At 43.6% G+C, this 12384-nt stretch overlaps 1 protein-coding gene across 3 annotated transcripts in view; it reads left to right on the top strand.

Annotated features, from left to right (window-relative positions):
• The window catches only part of LOC125268415 (NACHT, LRR and PYD domains-containing protein 3-like), a 28122-nt gene extending 16303 nt beyond the window's left edge, over window positions 1-11819 (top strand). For all 3 annotated transcript variants that reach the window (XM_048190603.1, XM_048190604.1, XM_048190605.1), the window contains exons 10-11: window positions 1596-1812; window positions 11767-11819. In XM_048190603.1, coding sequence (XP_048046560.1) covers window positions 1596-1800 — 205 coding nt within the window. In that variant the 3' untranslated portion in view covers window positions 1801-1812; window positions 11767-11819. The remainder of the gene's footprint in view (window positions 1-1595; window positions 1813-11766) is intronic.
• Window positions 11820-12384: the final 565 nt, after the last annotated feature.

Genomic DNA, 12384 nt, shown 5'->3' on the forward strand with positions numbered 1-12384 from the left:
TGAAGATCTTTATGATGAAATCCGAGAGATTTCTGTCCCTCCATTGACAGCTACACAAATACCACTTCCAAGCACCAGAAAGGTAGTAAAGACATCATTAAAGTAATCCACGTGACTGCAGTGGTTTAACCTCAGTTTTATGAAGTGCCGCAAATGTGCATTGCTTGAGCAAAAACAAACTTATTTATTAATATTAATCTCCAACGCATTCTTGTATCAACGTCTGTTCTCGCATCAACAATACACATGCGTCGTGTTGCTCTCGTACTGATAGTCACACTGAAAAACACACTTTGACATCAACATTCAGTCAGTATTAACACAGTCCATTCAGTTTAATTGTAAAACTGAAAATAACTGCTCCATTAGATTTATTATTCAATGCAATTTCTGTCAGGGCGAGACTGAGCAAGACGAGCAGGTGATGGCCACTGCTCGTGCCGTGCAAGTGTTGGTGGCGCAGGTGGCCGAGCTCTCGACCCAGGTATTACATCTTTCATCTCCCACTGCGCCAGCACCACCATCCGTTCCCCACTCATCCGCCAGCACGCAACAGATACCTCGCATTCCTGCACCTGAGAGGTATGGTGGAGAACCTGATACTTGTAGAGCTTTTTTGTCTAAATGCTCTATTTATTTCTCTCTGCAACCTAACACGTTCTCTTCTGAGGAGTCTAAAGTAGCGTTGGTTATGACGTTATTGACTGGACGAGCGGCGTTATGGGGAACGGCGGTGTGGGAAAACAGCCATCCGTGCTGCTCCTCATTCCAGTCCCTGTCGCAGGAGATGAGGCGAGTGTTCGACCGTTCGGTGGCGGGAAGGGAGGCTGCTCGTAAGCTCGCGGACCTGCGGCAGGGAGTGCGACCTGTTTCCGACTACGCCATTGAGTTCCGCACCCTGGCGGCAGAGTGTAAATGGAACGAGGAGGCGCAGTGGGATGTGTTCCTGCATGGGCTGGCCGACCGTGTTCAACAAGAAATTTATTCACTGGATTTACCCACCACTCTTAATGGACTGATTGAGCTCGCGCTGTGAGTAGATGGCCATTTGCACGAACGCGCTGAACGCAGGAAGCCTGTAGCGCGTCTCGAAGAGCTGGTTGCTATGGGGATCAGCGGAGAGAGCACGGTCGGTCCCCCGTTCGATCCTGAGCCCATGCAGGTGGGGAGAGCTCGGCTTTCCCGGGAGGAGAGGACACACCGGAGGGAGAAAGGGCTTTGTTTGTACTGTGGTGGAGCTGGACATTTTCTTAAAGACTGCCCAGTAAAAGACAAAGCCCGGCAGTAGGACCGAGGTTACTGTCGGGCGGTCTAACCTTGGATAAACCCTCGTCTGCGACGCTCCTCCCGGTGAGACTGCAGTGGGTATCGGGACATCACACCTGCCAGGCTCTGGTCGACTCAGGCGCTGAGGGAAGCATTATGGACTGGGATCTGGCGATACGTTTGCACATTCCTATTCGCCCTCTGGGTCACGCCATATCTGTTTTCGCTCTCAACGGACAGAAATTACCCACCATCACACACGCCACGGAGTCCATAACCGTCATCATTTCCGGTTATCATACTGAACTGCTGTCATTTTACCTCTCCAGATCTGTTCATCATCCCATCGTCCTGGGGCATCCATGGCTGGTGGAACACAAGCCCCGGATCGAGTGGGGCCAGGGATCCGTGGCGGAGTGGAGTCAGCATTGTCATGCGTCTTGTTTGTTGTCTGCGTGTTCTTCTGTGTCTCGTTCTGTGTTGCAGGAGGAGTCGGTGAACCTGTCAAACGTGCCCAGGAGTACCTCAACCTGAAAGAAGTGTTCAGTAAGTCCCGGGCTGCTTCTCTTCCTCCGCATCGTCCCTATGACTGTGCCATAGACTTAGTTCCAGGGTCTTCTCCGCCTAAAGGCAAGTTATATTCACTTTCTAGTCCTGAAAGGAAGGTCATGGAGAAATATATTTCTGATTCTCTGGCAGCTGGGATCATCCGCCCTTCCTCGTCTCCCGCGGGGGCAGGTTTTTTTTTTCGTAGGTAAGAAGGATGGGTCCCTGCGGCTGTGCATTGATTACAGAGGACTGAACAACATCACGGTAAAGAATACTTATCCTTTGCCGTTGATGTCTTCTGCCTTTGAACGGTTGCAGGGCGCATCTCTATTCACGAAATTGGACCTGCGCAACGCTTATCATTTGGTCCGCATTTAGAGGGCACTTTGAATACTTGGTTATGCCTTTCGGCCTTTCCAACTCGCCCGCCGTCTTCCAAGCACTCATCAATGACGTGTTGAGAGATATGGTCGATCAGTTCATATATGTCTACCTGGACAACATATTGATATTTTCTTCTTCTCTCCAGGAACATGTGCAACACGTCAGGCGAGTGCTCCAGAGGCTGTTAGAGAATGGGCTTTTTGTCAAGGCGGAGAAGTGCGTTTTCCATGCACAGTCAGTTCCATTTTTGGGGTACATCGTGTCGTCCGAGGGGGTGCACATGGGTCCTGACAAGGTTAAGGCTGTGGTGGATTGGCCAATTCCAGATTCCCGCAAGGCCCTGCAGAGGTTTTTGGGATTCGCCAATTTTTACCGGCGTTTTATTCGCAATTTCAGCCAACTAGCCGCTCCTCTGACTGCCTTGACCTCCCCCGCAACGGCGTTCAGGTGGTCAGATGCAGCTGAGGCTGCATTCTCCAACCTCAAGAGCCGCTTCGTTTCGGCTCCCATTCTTGTCGCCCCTGATCCTTCACGTCAGTTTGTGGTGGAGGTTGATGCGTCAGAGGTGGGGGTAGGTGCAGTTCTATCCCAGCACTCCGCAGCGGACAATAAGATGCATCCTTGCGCGTTTTTTTCACATCGTTTAACCGCCGCCGAATGCAATTACGACATTGGTAACAGGGAGCCGCTCGCGGTCAAATTAGCTTTGGAAGAGTGGCGTCACTGGTTGGAGGGTTCAGGGGTACCTTTCATCGTCTGGACTGATCATAAGAACCTTGAATACATCAGATCCGCTAAACGACTAAACTCTAGGCAGGCTCGGTGGGCTCTGTTTTTAGGTCGTTTTGATTTTTCTTTATCTTACCGTCCCGGGTCCAAAAACATCAAGCCCGATGCATTATCTCGTGTTTTTGATCGTTCCGAGCGCCCGTCCACTCCCGAGTGTATTCTTCCTGAGAGACTTATTGTCTCTTCACTCACCCATGTGGGTCGAGTCGAAGGTCCGCACGGCCTTAGAAGGGGTAACGCCTCCGCCCGGGTGCCCACCGAGTCGGTTATTTATGCCAGAGGAGTTACGTTCAGACGTTATCCGATGGGGCCAATCTGGCTTGTCATCCAGGGGTTAGTCGTACCAATTTTTTGGTCAAACAACGATTCTGGTGATCCTGCATGGCTCGCGACGTTCGCAATTTTGTTTTGGCTTGCTCTGTCTGCGCTCGTGGTAAGACTTCCAATCATCCCTCAGAGGGGCTCCTTCAATTGCTGTCTGTCCCTTCGAGACCCTTGTCCCACATAGCGCTAGATTTCGTCACAGGCCTCCCTCCTTCACAGGGCAATACGGTGATTTTGACCATAGTGGACCGGTTCTCGAAGGTGGCACATTTCATCCCCTTGCCCAAATTACCTACTGCCAAGGAGACAGCGGTTACTGTCATTAATCACGTCTTCCGTATCTATGGCCTCCCGGTAGACGTGGTTTCTGACAGGGGATCCCAATTTACCTCCAAATTCTGGAAGGAGTTTTGTCATTTACTGGGGGCGACGGTTAGTTTGTCATCTGGGTTCCATCCCCAGACGAACGGGCAAGCTGAGAGAGCCAACCAGGATTTGGAGAGAGTGTTGCGATGTCGGGTTGCTCAGAATCCTTCCTCCTGGAGTCAGCAGCTTCCTTGGGTGGAGTACGCGCACAACTCGTTACCAGTGTCGGCTACGGGCCTGTCGCCTTTTCAGTGTAGTCTAGGTTACCAGCCACCTGTTTTTCCCAGTCTGGAATCCGAAGTCGCGGTCCCCTCCGCTCACGCCTTCGTCCAGAGATGTCGTCACACGTGGAGAAGAGCCCGAGAGACTCTTCTTCAGGTGGGAGCGCGCACCAAGGCCCAGGCCAATCGCCACCGGCTGAAGCCTCCCGTATACGTCGTTGGTCAAAAAGTGTGGCTTTCATCCAAGAACATTCTGCCCCGCTCCGTGAGTAACAAGTTAGCACCCAAATTCATTGGCCCGTTTACGGTGACCAAAATTCTTAGCCCGGTGACGGTCCGCCTCAAATTGCCACCAGCGTACCGCAGAATTCATCCCGTCTTTCACGTGTCTAAAATTAAACCTGTTTTTCATTCTAACTAGGGCTGCACGATATATCGCATGAGATTGTCACGCGCATTTCGTCAGTAAAGCCGGTTCCCTGATTACCGCTAAATCGCCATCACCTGCTTTCAAATGAAGTGGCATTTAATAGACAGAACCGTAGATCACTGAAAAGCCACGCAATATCGCGTTCATATCGCAGATGAATCGCCTTCGATAATGAACGCGATATTGCGTGGCTTTTCAGTGATCTACGGCTCTGTCTATTAAATTTAAAGAGGTCCAGTTAGAGAAAATTTCTCGAAGCAAAGGTCCAGAAGATCATAATGTCTAACTAGTTAGTGTGATATATATTATATACATTATAAGTAGCCTAGTAGTTGTATCATTATATGCATGTAATTAATTCCTGACTGTCAAATCAAATGAATTCTGTACAATTCAAAAACGTTTTGACTATATTTATTGTCACGTAAAAGAGAACTGAACAAATATGTATGACTGTAGATATAATGTTCTCTCATTAGCCAAATAAAATAGAGCTACATTTCAAAATAAGAGAAAATAAATAAACAAAAAATTGTGCATGTTCAAACTTAAGCATGTTCTGACTTAAGTAAAGTTGGCCACATATTCACAGATTCGAATTTCCTGGATCAATAATCAGTGAGCCAAATTACACAAATAACACCTCTTTTCAATCTGAGTAATGTAGACAAGCAGCTACAACCTAATTTACCTCAAAACACACTGCATGTGTGTAAATGTAAAACAATTTGTTAAATATAAATATGTCTGAAATATGAAGACAAATATTGTACAAACTTATCTTAAACACATCCTACTCAGAAATAAAATATAAATATTTTTAAAATATCAAACAAGAAAATGAAAATGAAAACCTGAAATATATTTCTTAGCCAAAAATAGCAATAGATAACACCAGTAATAGGCTATTATTAACAGCAAATGCTTAGTAAAAACAGAAAACAACAGCAGCTTTCAGCCTGTCACCATCATGCAAACATGAAATAGCAAACAGGTTTACTGGGTTTTGCATTCTATTGCGCTATTTGTCCTATTGTTTTTATGTTTGGCGGACATGTTTAGGTGTTGCACTTTTGGGGTAGTGGTTAGAGTCTCTGGATCGAGTACACAGTAGGTGGCAGTAATGCGCAAAATTGGTGCGATCTGCCAAAAAAGGGAAGAAGAAGAAGAAGAAGAAGGTGTTGCACTTGTCTCGCGTCTTTTGCAGTGACTCGCCCATGAAACGGCATTCTAAAAACACAGCAGTCAAGTTAAAAAAAAAAGCTCAACTCGCGTTTAATAACTTTGACTTTTTTTCCCTCATTCCACTGCCTGCGTCTCATTTTTATAACGCAATAACGGATTTCTGAATGAACAGCCGCTTAAGAACAGTGATGTGTTCTACGTTCATGGAGCGTCACATGAAAGCAGTTGATCAGGCGCGCCGGCGCCATCATGAGGTCGGATCATTTTCTTCTTCTAATGCGATTATCATTGCTGTATTGTCTGAGTGGTATCACATGGGATAGCTTAACTCGCATGCAATTGATCTGTGCGTTTCATCATCCGCTAAACTACTACCGTAAAGACTACAAAAGCTGTGCCGGTAAAATAGAACCGAGAATAGAAATAGAATAGAAAATAGTTTGGGCTGTAGGGTCGGGTCCGTACGGAACAGCTTCTTGGTCCGGAACCGGACCGCGGTCCGCCTGTTAGTGACCTATGCTGTATACCATTGAATACAGGAGTCACCATCCTGGGAATATTGTTGTAAAATTCTCAGATAATACTGCCATTCTTGGTCTTCTGTATGAGGATGAGGCCATTCAACATTATACTACAGAGATTGATAAGTTTGTTACATGGAGTAAAGAACACAGTCTTGTAATTAATGTTAGAAAAACAGAGGAAATGATTTTGGATTTCAGATCAGTGGGCAACCACTCACCCATCATGATTAACAATGAGCCCATTAGACAGGTTGCTTCATACAAATATTTAGGTTTGCTTTTTGATGATAAACTTTCATGGGAAGTGCATGTGGATAATCTGTGTCAAAAGGTGCATCAAAAAATGTACTTTTTACAGATGCTCAGACTTTTTGGTGTCACTCGGAGTGTTATGATGTTGTTTTATCATGCCTGATTTGAATCCATCTTATTGTATGGTATAGCCGCCTGGTTTGGTAATCTTACCTTTAGATCACAGTTGAATCGGCTGGTGCATATGGCAATGAAAGTGATTGGTCTGGGGGTTTACCCCATCCTTCAGTCCATATTCAACAAAATTGCTTTTAAACAGGCTAGGAAAATGACTCTGGACCCATCTCATGTACTTTATCCTGAATTTGAATTACTTCCATCTGGTCGACGGTTCCGTACTGCAAGGTTTAGATACAACCGCTATAGGAATTCTTTTGTTCCTCTGGCTACAAGGCTGTTGAATTTAAATTCAAAGGACATGACTGTGTGATTGTTATTGATGTGGGTGTTTTATTGTGCAGCTTTACCTGTATTGCCCAAGACAATTTTCCCTTAACAGGGACAAATAAAGTATAAAGTAAACTCTTCTACTTTTAGATTTATCTATATTTTTATTTGATATACAGTTTTCATCTGTTATATCAGATTTATATACTTTCTCTTTCACATAGAGACATAACAGTAAACATATTGAATTAATTGTTTAAAGAGAGATATTTGACTTTGTACATGTTTTGATAATGTAATATTTTGTGCTCGGACACAAGCTCAAATCACCATGGTGGATGGATCTTAGTCTCTGTTATTGGTTTCTCCTTGATAATGAAGTCTCTGTTGATCTGAGAGAGTGAAGAGTGTGTTATTGTTCTCTACAGGTTGAGGAAGTGTAAACTGTAAGCTGGAGAGACTAGAGGAACATCATATGTGATTCTCAAATGAAAGTCACTCTGAACTTTGCAATTTCAATAATTTATCAAATATCAAATAACTGTTGGATATCAGATGTTAAATATCCAAAGTTCATCAGAATTGTAGAGTCTTGGTGGTGTGTCTGATTAAAACACTGGAAAAATTCTAGTCCTTACAGTCTTTAATTTATTTATTTCAGGATGCATAAGTCTTGAATTCTTTGAATGACCCAAAGCACATGGAGATACAGGGAACAAATTTGTGGAAAGGGTGTCCATTCAAACACCCACTCCTCACCAATGCAAAAGAACAAAGAAAGGAAATGAGGTCTATTTATAGACCTTGACCAGGGAATTATGGGTAATTTAGTACACCAGATATGGTAATGTAAGTTGCTGGGATCTGTGAGAAATGTAGTACAAAGAAAAATAAAGGGAAAAAAGGAAACGAATGGGTCAATTTACAACAGCCACCCCCAAATACAGTCATGTATTTGCTATTACTTGTCAATTTCAGGTAATGGGATCAACTTAGCAACTGGACGTACATAAGTTTTTCCATTAATAACAATTTCCACTGCTCTAACATGCCTATCCTGACTAGGTAAAAGGCATACTACCCTGCCAATAGGCCATGGTGCTCTTGGAAGTTGAGGATCAATAACTAACACTACAGTGGAGTCATTCAAATTAGGATTTTCTCTATTCCATTTTTGACGAAGCTGCTGACCTGGTAGATAATTTTGAATAAAGGATGTCTAAAATTGATCAACAAGGACCTGACTATGACGCCAAGAGGCCAAGGAGCTTAGTGTTGGTGTAAATCACCCGGGGTAGAGAAAAGCCTTGTCGCCCCATGAGGAGGAGCTTTGGGGTGACGGGATCAAGGTCTGAAATTTCCTGAATGAAGGATAGAGGACTTAGCTCTCCACTTCCTACATTCCAAACAAACCCACAGATGTTTATAGCTTGTCTTCCTCTAATTATCCAATAATTATGCCAAAGTTCTGAGAAAACTCTCTCTGGACCAGGGTGGAAAAGTTCCTCGTCATAGTCCTTGATTAAACTGGATAATGGATGCTTCAGGTCAAGGACAACTGGATGAACAATTCCAGGTTCCATAGGCATAATAGATTTCTCAGAGGGATGAGAGTCAGATTTCTCAGATGGAGAGGGACTAGGTTCCACAGGAGCACTAGGTATGTCAGGTTTAGAATGGAGTTTCTTAGAAGGATTTGAGCTAGACTTCTCAGATGGAGAGTAACTGGGGTTTCATGGGAGCACTAGTTTTCTCAGGTTTAGAGCTGGACTTTTCAAATGGAAAGAAGGAACGGAGTTCCATAAGAACACCAGGTTTTTCAGGTTCAAAGCTGGACTTATCAGACGGAAAAGTGCTAGACTTATCAGATTGGAGGGAGGAATTAGGGTGCCTAGCAACAGATTTAGGATTTCTTTTGAGGCATTGTCCGATACGTCTGAAGGAAGGGATAACTGCATTTGGTGAGGCTCATAACTGTACAACAGAAGCAGCACATAAAGGAGTGGCATTTCTATGCACACCCTCAACAACTTTTTGTCTTGGAGGTTAACAAGCCCATAGCTTCTTGGTCTTGTTTGGAGCTGGTAATGACCTTATCATTTATGAAAGGAAGAATGTCTAATTTCAATAATTTCACTACGTCATGGTGAAGATTTTCAGGTGGACTATTGATGGTAAAAAATACACTGCATCTCATCACTGTTGGGAATTGGTATTAGACCTTGCAGTACCCAAACCAATTTTGTATGGATAGCAGCCAGAGATTTAGGAGGTCCGAAATACACCTGGTCAATTGGGTTTATCAGGTGTGGGTAGTCTGCACCGATAAGGATAAATGGTTGGTCATTAGCGAATGCTGGAAGTGGTAGACCTCGAAGATGTCTAAAGCATCTCTGCAAAATCTCAATGGGGTACGTCTGTTCTGCCAATCCCAATCTGGCAGCAGAAAAGGCATTGGAAATGGTATACTTCTTTTCTGGGTTGGCAGTTGAGGATATTTCAAAGGTTACAGAAGAGCCTTCGAGTGCAATAGTATCTTGCCGTACAGTGCGAACAGTTAAGGACTCAGCTTGCCCCTTGAGGCCCAAATAATCAGATGCTCGAGGTAGCAACATGGAATGTTCTGATCCATCATCAAGGATGGCATAAGTTTGCAGGGATCGACCTTTATGATGAAGTAGTGCCTCAACAACTTTTAGCAGCACCTTGCCAGAACCTCCAAGTCGATTAAGATAGAATGTACCATTATCCTGGTCACGACAGTTAACTCCATGAAGGATACTAAGATGTCGACCTTTACACTGTGGACAGGGTTTTTTCAGGTCACAGCCAACCGCCAGATGGTTAAGCCCACACCTCCAACATCTTTTGTTCTCTCTAATCCATGTACCCTTTTTGGTGTCTTCTAGAGCTTTAAAAGAGCTCCCTCTACTGGAGCAATATACACATGAATACTTGGAACTCTGCTCTCCATCTCTTACAATTTGGAGTTGCTTATTCGTTAACTCCCTTGGGTCGGCGGTCACGCCGGTGATACCACCTTGGTTTTTTTCTTACCAGTGTGAAAGAGACTCAAAATACTCCATCTTCGTTTTAATCTGTGAAATATCTTCTTTAATTTGTGTACACTCAGTGTAAAAACAAAATGTTGTGCTTTTTGCAAAAAAAAAAAAAAAAAAAACATGATGCGTGATCTCTCGTCTCCCTCTGAACGAAGTCCAATCTGATAGTTCTCAGAAAATTAACTGTAATTTAGTGAATACTAAGGACACAAAAATGAGACTTATGTCTAAAGAAACGTTGAAATGTCAGGTTTTAAATAGTGTAAGTCAAATCGAAAACAAAAATTCTGTGTTTATGTAATCTGTATGAAAAAAGAGCCATGTCAGAAGTCCGTGATTCAGCTCATTATCCGCTAATGCGGCCACGCCCACGCCCACGGAGCCAGCGCTATTCAGAGGCAAATTCTGAGGCAATACATGCATACATCATCTCAATCGTGTATTTATTGTCTTGAAAAGTGTTTATCTACATATTATTGCGATCTCTGGAAGCCTGAAGAGTCACATGGTTGTTGTTCTTTAGATTAATTTGTGGACTAAATGTGTACAGAGCACCCTCCGGCTGCAAGTATGAATTGAAAACACAGTATCCAGCGTTCATAGTGACGACAATAAATATTGAAAAAATATTACTCCTCTGTATAGAAAATTGACATAAACACATGAATCTCACTTGCGCATAGCCAACAACATTCCACTTCACTAGACTCTAAACTAGCTCCATCCACACACATACAGCAGAGACAATGTCAGAGACAGAAGTTGCTATCTCTATTCTCTATCCCCCGTTGAAAAATAAGTTACAGTTTGCAGTATGGGAATACTTTGGATATAGAAAAACAAACGTGGGGTTGTCCTCGAGTGTAGATATCCAGTTTGCAAAAAATGTGGACGCAAAGTACCTGCAAAAGGAGGAAACACATAGAACATGTTCACCTATATTCGAGAACACCATCCGTGCAGATGCAAGTATGTTCCGTTTATAACTTAAGACGTATGTTGTGCGTGATGGAGAGGGAATCCCGAAATCCAGTCATGAAAATAATATGTACATTATAATGCAGCAATGTCATGTAAACGATTTGATGGACTGATGAATAAAACGAAAGCAGAGCTGTACAATAACTCAAATCGCAACATGGTCTAGGCGGGGTCTGTGAGCGCAAAAAGACTACTGTATAAATATATCTGTTTGTTTTGCGTGTCTGCCTGTGTGAATGAGCTGCGCTGTTTCGTGTACTACACACTGAAATTTTAGCATGTGTTTTTGCATGGTAATCCATTCCACCCAATCTCTACCTCCGTCTCTAAGGACCATTTGTTGGATATCAGATGTTAAATATCCAAAGTTAATCAGAATTGTAGAGTCTTGGTGGTGTGTCTGTTTAAAACACTGGAAAAAGTTCTAGTCCTTACAGTCTTTAATTTATTTAGTTCAGGATGCTTAAGTCTTGAATTCTTTGAACGACCCAAAGCACATGGAGATACAGGGAGCAAATGCACATGCAGGGATGGGCAGTATTTATGATACATGTATTTCAAATACGTATTTCAAATACAAAATAGTATTTTGTAATTTGTATTTGGTAGGGTTGATGAAAATGACTTTGTATTTTGTATCAAAATACTTTAGTGTTTTGTATTTTTGTATTTTTAAAATACTGTAAAATACTTTGTAAGAAGTCTACATATGGTATGGAAGAAGGTGGTCAAGAAAAGTGCAGGCTGCCAGCTTTCGGTAGATTGGACTGCAGCTGGAGTCAGTGCTTCAAGAACCACTACGCACAGATGTATGCAAGGCATTGGTTTCAGCTGTCGCATTCCTTGTGTCAAGCCACTCTTGAACAACAGACAGCGTCAGAAGCGTCTCGCCTGGGCTAAAGACAAAAAGGACTGGACTGCTGCTGAGTAGTCCAAAGTTATGTTCTCTGATGAAAGTAAATTTTTGCATTTCCTTTGGAAATCAGGGTCCCAGAGTCTGGAGGAAGAGAGGAGAGGCACACAATCCACATTGCTTGAGGTCCAGTGTAAAGTTTCCACAGTCAGTGATGGTTTGGGGTGCCATGTCATCTGCTGGTGTTGGTCCACTGTGTTTTCTGAGGTCCAAGGTCAACGCAGCCGTATACCAGGAAGTTTTAGAGCACTTCATGCTTCTTGCTGCTGACCAACTTTATGGAGATGCAGATTTCATTTTCCAACAGGACTTGGCACCTGCACACAGTGCCAAAGCTACCAGTACCTGGTTTAAGGACCATGGTATCCCTGTTCTTAATTGGCCAGCAAACTCGCCTGACCTTAACTCCATAGAAAATCTATGGGGTATTGTGAAGAGGAAGATGCGATATGCCAGACCCAACAATGCAGAAGAGCTGAAGGCCACTATCAGAGCAACCTGGGCTCTCATAACACCTGAGCAGTGCCACAGACTGATCGACTCCATGCCACGCCGCATTGCTGCAGTAATTCAGGCAAAAGGAGCCCCAACTAAGTATTGAGTGCTGTACATGCTCATACTTTTCAGGTTCATACTCTTCAGTTTGCCAAGATTTCTAAAAATCCTTTCTTTGTATTGGTCTTAAGTAATA

Source organism: Megalobrama amblycephala, linkage group LG5, assembly GCF_018812025.1.
Source record: "Megalobrama amblycephala isolate DHTTF-2021 linkage group LG5, ASM1881202v1, whole genome shotgun sequence".
Lineage (NCBI taxonomy): Eukaryota > Metazoa > Chordata > Actinopteri > Cypriniformes > Xenocyprididae > Megalobrama > Megalobrama amblycephala.